The sequence below is a fragment of the Rhopalosiphum padi genome, chromosome 4, assembly GCF_020882245.1.
Source record: "Rhopalosiphum padi isolate XX-2018 chromosome 4, ASM2088224v1, whole genome shotgun sequence".
NCBI lineage: Eukaryota > Metazoa > Arthropoda > Insecta > Hemiptera > Aphididae > Rhopalosiphum > Rhopalosiphum padi.
The window spans coordinates 48,494,111-48,513,174 of record NC_083600.1 but is presented as its reverse complement, the minus strand read 5'-3'; the positions used below and the strand labels follow the sequence as shown (position 1 = coordinate 48,513,174).

The 19,064-nt window shown below is 28.4% G+C and overlaps 1 protein-coding gene across 3 annotated transcripts in view; it reads left to right on the top strand.

Annotated features, from left to right (window-relative positions):
* LOC132928210 (alpha-actinin, sarcomeric) overlaps nt 1-8,747 on the top strand; it is a 32,120-nt gene extending 23,373 nt beyond the window's left edge. The window contains exons 2-16 of one of the 3 annotated variants that reach the window (XM_060992726.1): nt 2,048-2,282; nt 2,424-2,598; nt 2,810-2,970; nt 3,266-3,361; nt 4,348-4,433; nt 4,525-4,617; nt 4,700-4,930; nt 5,019-5,317; nt 5,401-5,572; nt 5,882-6,118; nt 6,181-6,265; nt 6,339-6,570; nt 6,633-6,882; nt 6,951-7,109; nt 7,185-8,747. In XM_060992726.1, coding sequence (XP_060848709.1) covers nt 2,048-2,282; nt 2,424-2,598; nt 2,810-2,970; nt 3,266-3,361; nt 4,348-4,433; nt 4,525-4,617; nt 4,700-4,930; nt 5,019-5,317; nt 5,401-5,572; nt 5,882-6,118; nt 6,181-6,265; nt 6,339-6,570; nt 6,633-6,882; nt 6,951-7,109; nt 7,185-7,343 — 2,670 coding nt within the window. In that variant the 3' untranslated portion in view covers nt 7,344-8,747. The remainder of the gene's footprint in view (nt 1-2,047; nt 2,283-2,423; nt 2,599-2,809; nt 2,971-3,265; nt 3,362-4,347; nt 4,434-4,524; nt 4,618-4,699; nt 4,931-5,018; nt 5,318-5,400; nt 5,573-5,881; nt 6,119-6,180; nt 6,266-6,338; nt 6,571-6,632; nt 6,883-6,950; nt 7,110-7,184) is intronic. The other 2 variants (XM_060992725.1, XM_060992724.1) reach the window with 2 other exon arrangements.
* Nucleotides 8,748-19,064: the final 10,317 nt, after the last annotated feature.

The window sequence follows — 19,064 nt, the reverse complement described above, 5'->3', positions numbered from 1 at the left end:
ATATATAGATTACTGCTCTAATTGTATTTAAGGAAGTAATCCTAATTTAAAGTATTTTAAAAAACAACTTATTTTTATTATGCCTTGAAACTTTGAAATATAAATTTTTGATATGCAATAAAACCATGCCACTAATACAGTTCTAATTTTTTATTTGTAAGCATATTGTTAATAAATGCGATTTCAGTTTATAAACGAGCGAAATTCGATTTCCTCTACCATTTTTTAATAATTGAATTACTTATACTTCTATTTTAATATTCGATGTATAATATTATGATTTATGATATTTAATGGAATTAGCCAATGTGGATCCACCGTTCTTGTTTTAAATTTATATCTAAGCAATTCTTGTTCGTCTTCCTTCTTATAAATTTATGTAAATTACTATATTTATATAATTATTTGTAAGTAAGACAAATTATACTACAATATGTATATTCAAAAGGCTTGCCTGTATAACAATAAATAATATCAACCTCGATATTTTTACTAAGAAAAAATATTTTTAGTGTTATTACTTAAAAGTACTTCATATTATAAAACAAAAATTGTTTAAACCAAAATAATTTACTGGGTTAACTTAAATATCAAGTTATTTGGCTTATAAGTATATTATATATATATAGGATGTTAAGGATAGGGTTGAAAACCCAACAACAAAATCAAACAAAATATAAAACTCAATATTTTATCTAATACAATTTGCATAAAACCTTATTACTTTTACCATACTGCAATAATATACTTATTACTTATAAAAGTATAATTTATTATAATTAAGTATACTAATAAAAAACGAAGAAAATTTAAAAATATTATCTTTATTCAGTCTTGTTAAATTTGGTTGGTTAATTCTTAAATGGACAGTGTAGTACGAACACCCAGTATACGATTAGTGAATGCTGATGCTGAACTCCTCCGTAGATAGACTGACCGCATGACCACAACGTAGACGTATTGTAACAATAATCGTTCATACAATTGCTGATCTATCGATTTTATATAATATATATAATGCTCCAGTCTCCTTAAATTATTCTATGTATAGAGGCTCGTGTATAACTATAAATAATAAATATTGACGAACGTGAAAAGTTATGTAGAAAGTAAGATTTGTATTTCGATTGTTGTAAGTACAGTGTACACTAACTGACTAACTACTATGAGTATATTATTGTCTAAGCAACTAGTTCAAAATCGTTTAGTCATATTTTCTCCTATTCAAATATTCCCGCTATCGTTTGTATTATATTGTATACGTACTAAAACAAATTCACACTCGGCTTTGTTGATTTTAATGAAGCCTTGTGCTCGCTTAATTTAATGCGAATGCCGAATTTATTGTTATCGTTTTATAATATAATATTATTATTACTTCTCGTGTTCGTTCGTTACATAAGCGTTCAAAATCAATTTAATTTCACTAAATTTAATGGAGGAATCCATTTTGTTCTTCAAGTTTTAGTTATACTTTTACCACGGATAATATATAACCTATTGGCCTAATACTAAAATAATAATTAAAATGTAGGTCACATCTGTTAATTATATCTACGTTAATAATTTAGTTAAAATCATTAATCTATATTCTAAACAAACACAATTTTTTAAAACATACGCGAGAGAAATACTGTTTTTACTAATATATACCTACATTCCTAGAAAGTGTATGGTATTATTATTTATTTATTTTTATTATAATATATAAGGGAATTTTAGAAACGCATGTAAATATGCAACTTATAAATTATAAGTTATAAAATTTATCTTTTGTTTATTATTTTTTTTTTATCAAAAGTTACTAAAATGTAATATAATATATATATTATAAAATATCAAATTCGGAATAAATAACGTATCATATTATTATTTTGATTACATAAATATAGGTGTATATATATATATGAAAATATTAAAAATTGTATGCTTTGATAGACTTCTGTTATCTATATAATAGGTGTATTATAATTAATATTTTGTTTATGAAGCCGTGACCAATAATAATAATAATAATAATAATAATATATGATTTCATTGTTTTCAGACCTTTACAGCATGGTGCAACTCTCACTTACGTAAAGCGGGCACAGCCATTGAAAACATTGAAGAGGACTTCCGCAACGGGCTCAAACTTATGTTGCTCCTCGAAGTAATTTCTGGCGAAACGTTACCAAAACCTGATAGAGGTAAAATGCGTTTCCACAAGATCGCCAATGTCAACAAAGCACTCGATTTCATAGCCAGCAAGGGCGTGAAATTGGTATCGATCGGTGCCGAAGGTACGTCTACCAAAGACAAAGTATATTATATACTGTTAGGTCCCGGATTTAGATAAAGCCTAGTGAAAAGAACTTATTATTTATTGTATTATTATTTAAACATTATTTATAAGTAATAGTATGATTTCTACCCATTTGTAGAAATTGTCGATGGAAATTTAAAAATGACTCTGGGTATGATCTGGACGATCATCTTGAGGTTCGCCATCCAAGACATTTCCGTGGAAGAGATGACCGCCAAAGAAGGTCTGTTGCTGTGGTGCCAGCGTAAGACAGCCCCGTACAAGAATGTAAATGTGCAAAACTTCCATCTCAGGTGCGTTTGAGTGGATTGCGAATTGCATTGCAATAGTACTGGCTATATTATTTTTCTTCATATTTTATGTTCATAAAAAATGGAATATTTCAAGAATTTTTGACTCATAATTGAATCATATTTTAAGTTTTTTTACAATTTTACGAGTTTATCTTGTACATTATACATAATTAAATTATTGTCTCTTAACCCGGCTGTATTTTAATTCCAGTTTCAAGGATGGTTTGGCCTTCTGTGCCCTCATTCACCGTCATCGGCCTGATCTCATCGATTATCACAAGCTGTCTAAGGATAATCCCCTACAGAATTTGAACACCGCGTTCGATGTCGCTGAGAAGTACTTGGACATACCTCGTATGTTGGACCCCGAAGGTACGTCTGCACTACTGTTATTTCGTTATCGTATAATGGCTGCTTAACGAGTCATTATATAATCAATATTAAACATATTATAATAATTGTGACTTATGATATATTCCGTTTTGTCCCACGCGCGTTATCTAGTTAGGAGAATACACTAAATATTCAATACAAATAAATATTACCATCGTTATTGGCGCCATTTCCATGTCTTATTACCAGTAGTATTATTATACTGGTGAATTCGTTGTAATTGTATATTATTATATTTTAAATAAAAACTTTTACACGGTCGTGTTTTGTATAGATTTGATAAACACTCCGAAACCGGACGAACGCGCGATCATGACCTATGTGTCGTGTTATTATCACGCATTCCAAGGGGCGCAACAGGTAAAAACGCGTATACATCCCGCTTTTGTCCAGTGTAAACCAAACACACTAACAAACTTTCAATAATAATAAACGTCTGCGTTTTGTGTGATAGTTAAATAATTTTAGAATAGATTTTCTCTTCGTGGTGTATATATGCCATTACCTACTAATGTTATATAGGTGTCCACTGTCTACTTATAAATAGTGAGTCAAGCCTAACGATTCTTCTCAAATACTTTATTATTTAAATGTATAAAATGTATAATTGTCTCGTTATTGATAAAAACAAAAAACATTTTTTACTTTTATAATACCTATTAATAATTTAAAAAAACTAAATGGCGTCGTTTCAATTTTTTTTTTAATACAAATGTTCACGCAGGTCTACAATTTGAAGATTTTAGCATGCCAAATTCTTTTTACGTACCTATAACAAGTAATCCACTATAATAAGTATAACAAAAATATAATTAATTTTAAATTACAGATTATAATATAATGATACATTTTAATAGGGTATTTATCAATTGTAAGGTAAAATTGTTACGCTATAATTAATATATTAGGTATTATAATATAGTACCAATACGGGACTAAAAAAATGGTAATACTAGTTTATAATATTAGTATTACTAATATGATACAATTATTTTAAAGTGCAGGTTAGCTGTTAACGTATATTTGAATTGTAGGAGATCAATATAGTGTAATAATGATTAATGATAAAATTCTGGTATCGATATAATAATTATAGGTAACAAAAATGTATAAACTAAATTTTAATAGGTGTAAAAAATAATAATGAAATAGCATAAATGTTGCAATAATAATAAAAAAAAAAACGCCGACCCAATTAAATAAATTACTCTTTTTAAATATCTCGCGTGACTGCAAACAACACAATTGTTTATAACAATATAAAATATATAATATATTTAACACTAAATTTACATTTTGATTGCTTTTGAGTTTTGAGTGAATTTAACATACGCATGTTTGTTATAACATTGATAGATATGACCAATACGGCAATGCCAGACGAAAGAGCCATAATGACTTATGTTTCATCGTATTACCATTGCTTTTCTGGAGCCCAGAAGGTAATTGTGACTTTTACCATTATAGCTTATTGTGACTAATATCCTTACTGGATTATGAATTATGATTTTATGATTATTGAACGTTTTGTAGGCTGAGACTGCAGCAAACAGAATTTGTAAAGTACTCAAAGTAAACCAAGAGAACGAGCGTTTGATGGAAGAATACGAACGTTTGGCAAGTGACGTAAGTATATTATTTACAAGTTACGACTGGCAGGAAATATCGACATTTGTTAATATATAATTTTCGTGTATCTATTATTTAGTTATTGGAATGGATCAGGCGTACATTGCCATGGCTGCAAAGCCGACAGGCCGATAACTCGTTGTCTGGTGTGCAGAAGAGGCTCGAAGAATACCGTACTTACAGACGTAAACATAAGCCCCCACGTGTAGAACAGAAAGCCAAGCTTGAGACAAACTTTAACACGCTACAAACAAAATTGCGTTTATCTAACAGACCTGCATACATGCCAACTGAGGGAAAAATGGTTTCCGTGAGTAAAAGTCTATTTTGTAATCATTTTTTCCTTCTTCCCCACAAAATACTAGTTGATTCAAATTGTTGTAAATTTAATTTAATAGGATATTGCCAATGCGTGGAAAGGTCTTGAACAGTCGGAAAAGTCATTTGAAGACTGGCTTTTGTCTGAAATGATGAGACTAGAACGTTTGGAACATTTGGCACAAAAGTTCAAAGCCAAGGCAGACACTCATGAAGATTGGACACGCGGCAAAGAAGAGATGTTGCAGAGCTCTGACTTTAGGCAATGCAAGCTAAATGATCTGAAGGCACTGAAGAAGAAACATGAAGCCTTTGAGAGTGATCTAGCTGCACATCAAGACAGAGTTGAACAAATCGCAGCTATTGCACATGAATTAAAGTAAATTAATGATTCCTTATTATTAGGTATTATAGTCATTTATTATAAATGTATGACATTTTGTGTACTTTATTTGTGTTCAGTACTTTGGAATATCACGATAGTACAAGCGTGAATATACGCTGTCAACGTATTTGTGACCAATGGGACAGATTAGGCAGCTTGACACAGAAACGCAGAACTGACTTGGACGATGCAGAAAAAATATTGGAAAAAATTGATATATTGCATTTGGAATTTGCCAAGAGAGCAGCTGTAAGTGAAATTAAAGAAGTAGTCCTGTAAACTAGCTTAATGGGCTGTAACATCAACATTTGTTAATTTTTAATAAGTTATTATTGGTTAAAAATAAGATAAATTAAGTTAATGCTACATTAATATGCCAATTTATTGGGTCAATACATAAGAAATATTCTTTATAAAATGTATAATAAACTTATTTTTTCTAAACTGAACCAGAGAGTTGTATACCTTTATTGTGCACAATATAGAGAGAAAACAAATGTTGGTTTTGCCTTTTAAGACTTAAAAATTAAAATTAATTATAATTTTCTACTAAATTAGCCTTTCAACAACTGGTTGGATGGTACACGTGAAGATTTAGTGGACATGTTCATTGTACATACTGTTGAGGAAATCCAAGGATTGATTGATGCACATGGACAATTTAAGGCTACTTTGTCTGATGCTGACAAAGAGTACAATTCTATCATTGGATTGGTTAAAGATGTTGAGTCAACTGTACAAAAATATCAAATACCTGGCGGTCTTCAGAACCCATACACTACTTTGACTTCTAGCGTATGTATAACTTTGTAACGCTTATTATTTTTGACATGACTTTTATGTATTTCTATGTACAGGATTTAAGTAAAAAATGGTCTGAAGTGAAACATCTAGTGCCCCAAAGAGACACGACCCTACAAGCTGAACTCAGAAAACAACAAAGTAATTATTACAGTGGTTTTTTGCAGTTTATGTATATATAACATTGTTTTTTTAAACTGATTTTGTTTTGCAGACAATGAGATGCTACGTCGTCAATTTGCGGAGAAATCAAACCAAGTGGGTCCTTGGATTGAAAGGCAAATGGATGCTGTTACAGCTATCGGTATGGGATTGCAAGGTTCTCTGGAAGATCAATTGCACCAACTGAAACAATATGAACAGAATGTATTTGCATACAAGCCACATATTGAGGAATTAGAGAAAATCCACCAAGCTGTACAAGAGGGTATGATCTTCGAAAACAGGTAAAGTTGATAGCTTTATTGTATAAAAATGTGCAACAGCTTATTAAACTAATCCATTGTAGGTACACTCAATATACAATGGAGACACTGCGTGTTGGGTGGGAACAATTATTGACATCCATCAACCGCAATGTGAATGAAGTCGAAAACCAGATATTAACCAGAGACTCTAAGGGTATTACTCAAGAACAACTTAACGAATTTAGGGCTAGTTTTAATCATTTTGACAAGAACCGTACTGGCCGATTGGCACCCGAAGAATTTAAATCATGTTTGGTGTCCATTGGCTATAGTATTGGAAAGGATAGACAGGTAAATTGTATTTTCTTGTTCAATGATTGTTCCCATGTGTTCCTTAACAATGAGCTTATGATGCACAGGGTGAAATTGATTTCCAACGCATATTAGCTGTAGTTGATCCCAATAGTACTGGATACGTGCACTTTGATGCTTTCTTGGACTTTATGACTCGAGAATCTACAGACACTGATACTGCTGAACAAGTGATTGATTCGTTCCGCATTCTAGCAGGCGACAAGGTATAATCAAATTATTTTATATGAAATATTGAAATTTAGATTTTGTTTATTAATTTTTCATCAATTTCATTACAGCCATACATATTGTCTGATGAACTAAGGCGGGAACTTCCACCAGATCAAGCAGAATACTGTATACAGCGCATGGCTCCATACAAGGGCGTTAACGCTGTACCAGGAGCCCTGGACTACATGTCATTTTCAACCGCTTTATACGGCGAGTCGGATCTGTAAATCATTGTTACTTATAAACAAACTAAAACAAAAAAATAATAATATTTAAACGAGTAAAAAAAAAAATTACCATGGATTATTAACAACTAGATTATTAAAAATGAACGAAGAATAAAATTCATTCTTAAATTCTTTAATCGGATCATCTACTAGTCACATCTACTATTTACACGTCCGTCCTCGGGTCTCAATAATAACAAAACAACGAAAACCACATTTATTATTGCTTTAAACTCCTTAAAAACAATAAAAACAAAAAGCATATTAAATGAAAAAAATACTCTTCCCCACGTATTACTTTTCAAAGAATTTTTATTTCTTAGATTTAGAAGATATTTATTATAGGCTTATTAAAGAATATTTTATTTTTGGCCTTGACGTTTTTTTTTTTCTAATGATTTAAAGAGAAATATTTCAGTTTTTCTATGTTTTATTTATTTATTCATTGCCTTTAGAACAATTTAACATTTTGACTAATCTTAAAAACTTTACACATATCTACAGGACCAAGTATTGCCAAAACTATATATTGTATTATAATCAAATTAATCTGTTGTTCAACTCTTGTTGTATTTTTCAAAGTTTTGAAAAGTATTAAATTGTTTCAACATAAGGGAGTACAAAAAGATTCTTGCTCAACGCACATTTATTTTTGTACAATAAAATAGTTAACTAAAATTTAATATATTATATCATTTTCATCAGATACTTATGCTGTATTTTAGGCGTACACACACAAAACAATCATAATATGTAATTTTTTCGTGTAGGATTATCGCGTTAAAAAATCAATTATGTTGTTTTTTTTCTGTTTTCTTTCTCTCTCGTGAACATCTTATTTACCATCATTTTACTGCGAATGATAACTCTCATCTTATTTATTCTTATTGTATAGTGTGTATTTTATTTTTAGTTATTATTATTATTATTTTATTATATGTATGATTATTATTATTGTGCGCGGAAAAAACATAATTTTATTTATTTATTTATTTTTTTTTTTTTCAAAATTAAATGTATTTTCCGTTGCGCATTCACTGTTGCGTGCGTCACGCAACTTTGAGATGCCATAAGAAGAGTAATATTTTCTCCTCCCCCCTCTCCTCAACCGAATAATATGAGTTTGTATTGTAAGTTTTAAGTTGCATAAGAGCAATGCCACACAATCAGTTATGGCCATTGTTTACATGTGTATCCCCCATCCTACAAGTTTTGAGAAATATTGTCTCTAATATATGTTTTAATCCGATTAAATTCCTATGTGAAATCTACGACAGAAGCGTGTATTTACAGTTAATCAAATAGTTGATATGTTAACAATGATGTTTACTAAACACATCATTGAAAAAAAAAACAACAAAAATGTATTTATTTAAATATATACCCGTTGTGTTGTGAGAACTATTTTATTTTTGTTTTTATTTATCATACGTTCCTTGTTTGTTCGAAATCTACCACCAAAGTTGGAGAATTCATTTTTACTCAAAAATGAGTAATACTACCTACTCAACATATCCAAGGAGATTTTTATTATTAAAAAAAATTGTAATTTTTAATTTATGAATAATAACAATTAAATGTTTATAATATTTCTTAACGGTACTTTTCAAATACAGACATATATTCAATAGATATTAATCTTGCCCGGATAACAACAAATATTTTTCAGTTCAGATGAAGACAATTTTTAAAATGTGTTTACCTCAATTATTGCCTTTAATAATGAATTTATATAATTCTGATTTTTGAAATTTTTAAATATACTCAAAAGACAATATTTTTGTATTCTTGAGATTTATTTTACTACTTAAGGATTTTTTTGTGGCAAAATAATTTAGAATTTAGTGGATTTTATTTTTGAAAATAATAATACACTTAATTCAAAAATCTAATGAGTAGTTTCTTGGTTATCAAAATACTTATACTAATGCTAATAGCCATTAAAAATAGTTTTACAAAAATATAAAATAGATATTATATTGGATCCAGTATTTATTATACTTGGACCATTTTTGCATATTATTAATACTAATCAGTTATTCATATCAGTGCATATAGTTAAATAATAAAAACTACTCATTAGAATTTTTATCCTGATTTGTTAAAATTTTGAGAAAAAATATCTAACTAAATCATTTACAGTGTAAAAGGAGGTTTTAATTTGAAAAAACAAAGTTTGTAACTTCACATGGCAGTATGGTACTCCTTAAGTAGGTAGTACAAAAGACTCAAGGATTTTTAAATATGGCATTTAAGTAGCCTTTAATTATTAAAGTAAAGAAGAAAATACTCTAATCCTCTTGGCAAATTAGTAATTATTCTTGTATAGTTACAGATAAATTTGAATTTGTATTTAGATACTGTGATGGTTATATATTTAATATTTATATTTTAAAATATTACATTTAAATGTATAATAGGTTTTGTTATACTTAATTCATTAAGTTGACGCCACATGTATTGTCTATTGACTAACAAACGTACCTACGACAAACCAAATTGTTTTCATCACTTTCTATGACTTTAGCAGCTAGATGACGCCGCTGTATTATGATGATATCAGTTTTTAATTTTTGATCGACCCACAAAAGCAAAATCGACGATTTAGAATTACAAATAGTACGATTATGATATTGTTGGGCTGGGTGACTGGGTCCTTATTTTTGTAACACTATAATATGATATATACCACTTTTAAAGTTCCTTCAAATCATAATAATGTTAAAAATCAAACGGATAGACATAAATAGGTACACAATTTATACTTCTATCTACAGAATGCATTTTACCTGACAGAACTCATTTTTTGGTGGTTAATATTTAGCATTACCAGGTATGTGACTATGTTAATATGTTTTAATCTACCTATATAATATTATTATTATGTTATTTTTAAATATCTACACACCAGTATACCTACATCATAATTATAATTTATTTTACTTATGACTACCAAAAACTATATTTATATAATATTCATATATTTTTTAAATATTTGTTTACTAATCAGTTAAAAATTACAAAAATAATAAACAATAGGTACTAGGTACACCTATCTACTTTTTAGTTCTCAATCTAATATACAATTGGAATGTAAAATATTTTCTTTTAAATTATTAATTGAAAATTTAATATTTTACTTTATACTAGTAACTAGTAGGTTGTAGCCGTTGTAGGTAAATAACCTACCTATCAATAATACATTTAAACTAATTTTTAAAATTAATGTATGAATGTATTACAATAACAACACATGTTTTTTTTGTTATTAAATAGTATTAAATAAATGTTTTATTATAATACCTTATAAATACCTAATAACAATTTAGTTTTTGGCAATTTTATTATTCTCTAAAATGTCTATTGAAGTTTTTAGATATCAAATTAATCAACTTATCAATATTTTATATTTTAAGCTAGTATTTACCTATTTAATTTATTTAAATTAGTAAAATAATACATTTACAAAAATCTAAAAAAACTAAGCTTATAATTTAAATTGATGTATAATCTAAGTAAGTACTCGATTAAAAAAGTATCAGATATTCAGGTACGATATTCTACGACTGTCGACTGAATGTCTGAATGTCTGAATTAATTAACAATAATCATTACCTTTTTAATGTGTTTTACAATGTGTTAAGTATTGAATAATGAATAGTTAAAAATTACCAATTTTGCGTTGTGCATTTCTTTGTTCTTATCTTATTAGTTATTGCATAACACTCGTCTCTCCATGTAAAATTTTCACAAAGAAACAAAAGAATACCGTTGAAAAATCAATTTACTTTTATAAATTTTCGTTTCGGACAGAATCTAAAATAAATGTCAACCTTTAATCATAAACATTTATATTCAAATGTTATCAAGTTTGAAGTTCCCCATTCACATCCACTTAAATTGTCTTGAGACAATTGCCTCAAAAATGTGTTATCTGTTCGCCACTGTCGAGACTTAATGCATTTGAGAATTCTTTGGATGTAATGAAATATAGTAGGTAGAATTATATATATATATATAACTATAGTTGTTTATACAAAGATGAAAGACTTCAAACGTGAATTGTTATTTCCAAGATTTAGCTAACTGAAATCACATTTAAAATAATTTCTTTATATATTTTCATGCTGTAAACGGAACTTGTTATAGAATGTTATGTTTTATTATTGTAAATAAAATACTCACTCATAACATAGATATTGTTTTTGTTTTATTTTTACTATTGTAAATTATAATAACAAAAAGTGATTTATTTAGTATAAATTTTTTTTGGTGGCCATATATTTTAGGTAGGTTGGTAGGTATAATACTTATATATATATACATTAACAGCATACTACTTGTTTTGATACAATTGTTTAATAAAATATAACGATGCATTTTAATTTATTTCTATGATTTAATTATAAAACACGTATTTTCTATTATCTGTATTATGTTTTATTTTACTTTTTAATTCCGAGAAATTGTTGGGAGTAACTTCTGTTTCCTATAAAATGCATTGGGGTCTTTTTATTTATAAGTGACAATTTTTAATTTTCTCATAATAATTTAATTTGTATACATTAAGAGTCTCATTGAATATTTCTTTGATTAGGTATATTATAAACTTTACAATAATTAACTTAGCGAATGGCATTGATCCAACTTAATTAAATGGGAAATCAGCAATACTATATAATAATAATAATAATAATAATAATAATTTTTCATTGACGGAAATAAATTCCAATTAAAATAAAATAAAATGACAGTACGCGTGCAATGTACAAACCTATATATAGTTGAAAAATAGATAGGTACTGTGCGTAGCTAAATTTTTAATAGGTCGGTATGAGTATAGATACCTCCTATACGCATAGAGTTTTGCCATATTTAACAATACTCGAATGTAAATTATAAACAGTATATCGTACATGAACACAATTGATTTTATAATATAAGGGCCATACTCTATTGCGTTCATTCAAGCATCAAGCGTTGTTTACGAGTTTTAATTGTGCCAAAGGCGGAGTCGTAGTCGGACATGTCGTACATCAAATTAAAAAGATTGGACCGTACATGTGTGCAGAGCTTAACCGCGTTATGCCGACGATGTTATCTCAAAATTGGTTCTCGCGCGTAGCAGCGAAAATGATTAAAATATTTTTGAATCATATAATATTTTATGCGCATTGTATACTATATAGTGTTAATGCGTACATAAATTATGTTTATATAATATTTAATATCATTCAGTATATTGTATATACGTTTGTATAATATAATATATATATACTCGTATAACACGTATCTTAAAGTGTATTATTCCACTGAATAGGTTTTCGGCAATGATTTCTATAATCATGTATTTATATCAGGTACAATTTGTTGTTCGAAAAGAAAATAAATAATGAAATAAAATTTGTCGCGTTGAGTAATAATAAGTTTGATAGAATCAATATCGGCCTAACGCTTAAAATACCATATACTGCAGGGGTGGCCAACCAGTCGATCGCGATCGACCGGTCGATCACGAGATGAATTTGAGTCGATCGCGACACCTTTTCCCATTTTCATAAAATTTTGAATTTTTTTCAGAAAACAATTAAAATATTATTTTTTTTTTGTAAAATTGTATATTTTTGTATATCCCAGGAATATAAAAATTATATTTAGAAAAAAGCAATAAATAAAACGAGATTATACACAGATATCGAATAAAAGAACTGTAACACACATTGACAACCTTTTTTTTTTTTTTTTTGGTCGATCGCGACAACTTAGAAAATCTCGGAGGTCGATCGCAAGTCTATTAAAGTTGGCCACCCCTGCCATATAGTCTCAAAAACCTACTAGAACGATATATTTTGTGATACTAAACATTTATCGTTGTGTTCTGTATTATAAATTAATTATTGTATAAATACTCATATTTATTTCTTCATATAGGTAATCACCTATATGCGATAATAGTGACCGATGTCTGAAAATCTACTCTTTTAATGTTTTTTGTATATTATTATAATTTTAATATTATAGAATTATTTTGTTCAATTTATATTTCAATAAACATGACATCGCATAATGTACAAACACAGTAGAATAAAACACTCTAGAGGTATGATGAAATGTCGGAAAACAAGTTTTATATGTTGATTTACTTAAGAAATAAATATTTTAAATAGACTATTATTATGCGTGGACTTTGTCGCGAAAAACGGAAAGTCGACCGACGAAAATATTTTTTTATCTCTGTAAAAACCACGTTGTTGTATTATTTTTATGCCTAACTTTGCAGACTTTCAACAATATAATTATGCTTAATAAGCTGATTGCTCGATCCTATAATATCTGGTGCTGTCATATGTCAACCTTGCCATAAATTTTCGGAAGTGGTCCAATGTACGACTTATAGTATGATTAAATCAGTGTATTGTTTCCGAACTTTAATCTTGTTGTGTTTTATCATAATATGTAGTAAGTACAGAACTTTAGCTATTCGATTCCCTAAGGTAATTACTGTATTACGTTATTATTATATTATAGTATATTTTATTTGTTTTTCTGATGCCAATAAATAACTATTACCATTTTTTAGTAAAATATATAATTTATTATATTTTATAAATTATAAATGTGGTAAGGTCGCAGAACATAAAAGGGGGATCCTTATTATTACACGACAGGTCAAACGTTGGGCCCGTGCCAAATGTACTGTTACAAAATTTAAAATTATACCATTTTAAAATTAAATGTTGATTTGCTCTTGCAGAGTTTAAAATAATATCGGGGGCATGACTAAATATAGAATTTTAATGTTTTTTTTTTTTAAAACACAAAAAAGACTCTTGTAGCATATTTTATATATTTTAGTAAATAATTATAAGCTTAAGTGTCAAATAAATAAATAAAAATATTTGTACATACTTTTAGCTATTTTTTTTATCATTATCATTAATATTATAAAAAATATTAATTAATAAGTGAACATAATAATTGTAAAATATTATTTGTTAATGCCCAATAGTTAAAATCGTTGATCAAATGTTATGGTGTCAATTCATCATTAATATTGATACACATTCGTCACATCGTTTAATATTTACGATATATTATAGTCTCTGCAGCTTCTATGGGTTACAAATATTTTCACTACGTACAAATTATAATAAAATAAATAATAAATAAATTGATATTTTAAATTAAATTTAAAATACTTTCAGTTGTCAAACCACACTCGAACCACAATAAAAATGTATAAAAGTGAAAAAAAACCAACCAAATATTTTCGGTTTAAAAATACATAATATCAGCGCTTTGGTTTTATTTTTGGTAGGCCAATGGAGGTGTCTTACAAAAAACTGGTGCTAATAATGCACGTCCTGCCCTCATCGTCAAACTACACCGCACGATTATTAACTAATATATGTATAATAATTATACGCGCGTATCATAGAATATAATATCGTATTGTACGAACAAACCGTCCATGTCATCAATGGATTTCGTCGTCGAACATAATATTTTCATGTGTATGTTTTGTGTGTCATTTTGCGAGTACATTATTAGGTCATTGGACTACTATACCGATTCACCAGACGGCAACAATGATATTATTATTATTATCATCAATACGTATATATATATATATATATATCGTTCGCAACAAGATATTATTATGGTTGTGTGTACTTGGCAGAGATTCCGATTTATGAACCGTCGTACGCTTTATGGCCGCATATTATAGTCGAATAATATAGATGTAATAAACTGCAGCTTATACAGAGCGATTATTTTAACGGCGATCGCCGATTATTCCGAAATAGATATCGTGTTAAGTCATTTCGGAATATTGTAATAATCCAACCAAGCAGGACATTTTTATGAAAACCGCGATGTACTACAGGACACGACGAATCGAAAATATCGGAGCTGTAATAATATTATAATACAGTAGTGCTGTATCGCTCCGCTCGTTTTGGATAGGTGTTTAAAATAATAATATCGTTAAGCAGAACGTAGACGAGACAAAAATTATTTTTGAAAATGTCTTAATATCTATATGCTCGGAAAGATCAAGCGAATATTCTGCTTCAGATTGTAAAACAAAAAACTTGGGTAAATATTCGAAAGCCAAAATATTTCGTTGATTTCATTAATAATTATACTAATAAGAGTGATACATTTATTTGAGAGTAATGCATAAAATGTTCAACAATCTCAAATTTTTCAAAAAGAAAAGGCCACAACGAATTTAATTCTTTTCGGAGTAATGAACGATTGCTGGGAAAAAAAAGCATTAGTCTGTATAATATTATCGCTCTACGGTACCCATAATAATGTTATAAACATACGATAAGTAATTATATACGCTCACGAAAATGAGTTGTTAATGAATAGCAGATTTACATTAAGATCTGTTAAGATTTGTAACTGCGTTTGTCACCGCTGAAAACTACGCGTTGTACCTGTATTTATGTGTACAACAGCTGTCTATTACGCAGTGAGTGGTTGTACGAGGGTCGAGGATTATGATTTTTGATTAAAACACAATAATGATCAAGTTTTAGAAGAGGATAAAAAATAAAATAAAACAGAAAATGAAAATGTCAGCGAAAATGTTACCGTCCCAGTGCAGTCAGTTTATATTTTGTTTATGATTTTCAAAACAAACAATGCCCGAAAACGTGCAGTTTATTAGTCTATGACTGCTGCAGATAAATGAGATCTGGTAGAAAAAATATTTACTATCCGCCGAACTTGCTCATTTGAAATGTAAAGAGAGAGAGAATTACTTCTGTAGTACACCTCCCTCATAAATAATTTCAAACATTTTCTTATCAAAATACTTTTTAAGAAAATCATTTAAGCTGACAATATTTTGTACGGAAAAACATTTTTATCAACTCGCATATTCTTGACGAAACGTGAATGATTAAAGTGCTACATAATTACAAATTTAATATTAATTATAAAAATGAATAATTATATGACCAAAAATATAGATTTAGAAACTTCGGGTATTTTCACATTTTCGAATTTAAATGAAAATATACATTTGGTGTGTATAAACGATGTATAGCTTTTAAGTTATTTCATGTAATTGTATTAAGTCTGATCTGATCTAAAATAGGTACTATAAACATTAGCAACTTTATTAATTATTCGAATATATTAAAATATTATAATTATTATCGCGGTAATATTTTGTTAAATGATTAGGACGATGTACCGACATATTAGAAATTATTATACAAATTAACGTTTATAAATATAATGGTAAAATTAAAAAAAAAAAAACCACAAATATTTTAAGTATTTACAGTTACAGTCTGTACATGATTATTTAGACATTGAAACGTTTACAAACATGTTTTATATCCATTAAAATATGTTAATGTTGATATTTGACGATTTTAATACTACACTGCTATGCGTGTGATACTATATCGGACAGCTTTATGAGACGGATGTTGTCTAAAATTTGAAGAGAATAATATTTTATTGATGATCGGATGAATAGTTTAAGGTTATCAATGTAAAAAAAAATACTGTATAATTATAAATCACAGCACTTAGTTATAGTTTTGATATTTTTGTTCTTTTAATTATTATCTATTGATCTACAGTATATTTAATAATTATTTATTGTACAATAAACATAATGTTTAATGATTGCGATAGGTACAAGAATTTTCGTTGATATTTCATGATCATAAATAAAAATATATTAACACAATACTTTGTGTATTATTTAATATAGCTGATAACGGTAGTACAGCATTATTCATGACAAATATAAATAATTCCAGTGGATTTACTCTATCTTCGAACTCCGATAAACGTAAGTTATACGCATCATAATTTTAGTACAATCATTTGGTGCAGGATTTGACCAAGTACAAAATATAGATCTAAAATTATATTTCATATAACTATTTTATTCGGTCTGTAACCAATGACAATTCTATCCTTATAAAATCGTTTTTCGAGAGTAAACAAATCTCTGCGTGGGTCCCACTTTAAAAGGCAAAGTTTAAAAATGTTGATTCGAGGTGCTCATCCTCGCGTATAGTATTACTTGAGTACCAAATTTCAGAATCGCGAAAGCGATAGACTTGGCTATGAATTACACACACACACTCACACACATTGCCTTTTATTAATATAGATTAAAAAGCTGTAGTGCTTTGAACGCGTTAATCTCAGTAACTAACACCTTCTGATTTGAAAAATTGTTTTTGCGTTAGATTGTAGCCCGCTTATTGAGGAAAGTTATAGGCTATATTCATAAAATCACGGAAAATCATGCCTCTAAATATTTTCTCGCACATGTATCTTGTTTCGAATAACTAAATTGGAATGGTCTTTGGTTCATTTATAAGGATGTTAATAGCTACAGAAAGAAAAATAATTATTATCATTGGATCGATTTTTTTTTCACGAACATTTTACATAAACTTAGGCGGTGAAGATTTATTTGGATAAATATAGTTTTTTCGCGGTCAATTATATTATGGTCTCCTATTCTAGGATAATTACAATCTTATAATAATTTTTATCATTTATATTTCGTATTACAAGCGCATAGTATCGACATATTATACCATGTGGTTTTTAAACGTACACGATGATTAAATGTAATATTGCACGAGACACGCACAGATATATTATTGGCTGCTCGTCTATTTTTCCGGGAATAAGTATTTGAAACATATGAATCTACTTTTTACGAGGTTCCCGCGGGTATTGTATTAAACTGTACATAATTGAAAAACAGAAAACGATAGAGAGATAGATCGATTAATTTGAAGCCGAGTGGTCCATATATTTGTAGCTTATAGATTCAAAAAATACACGTACAATTCTAACGAAAATTTCAAAAATGATTTGTTTAAAACACAAAAATAGTTTATGGCAGCGGTTCTCAAACTGTGCTCCGCGAGAGTAGTCTAGAGCAGTGGTTCTCAATTTTTTTAGTACCACGGCCCAAATTTACCCCAAAAAGGCGAAAAATCTTTCGTGACCCACATTATTTCACTTTTCAAAAAGTAGTTATAAAAAACAAAATTTGTATTATATAAATATGTATAAATTTGTGACATTATATATTTAGTATTTTATAGGTTTATAATCAATTTATTTTTATAAATGTACTTTTAATAATGAGGTGTATGCGAAATGTGTGCTTATTTTCTGTTATGGTTAATAACAGCATTGACATCATAATTCAAAAAATTGTTCGCGACCCACTAAAAATTGACTGACGACCTTACCAGTAGGTCACGACTCACACTATGAGAAATGCTGGTCTAGAGGCTCCCTGGGCATATCTGTATAAATTAAATTCAAATCATTAAATTATTATTATATTTCTTTTATACTATATTCAATATTATATGTATTATTTCAAACGTTTAAAACTTTAAACTATTTATAAATCCACATATTTTGTGTCATTGTCAAAATGAGATTAGATAAAAGTCGGGTTTTCCGTTCATTTGACATATTGTACGATAATTTAGTTTTCTTATCTACAATAGTGCAATCTACATTGTAGACGAATCTACGAAGTTTTAATAATTTCTTCAGTCGTTATTCGTTATTCATCGGCCGCTGACGCAAATATTGTTATTTCGGTGTTTATTTCGTATTATCACGTGTGATACTGTTTTACCATCAATTATTTTTATTGTTAACAATTTTTTTTTGTGAATAAAAATTTAAATGGATCGTATA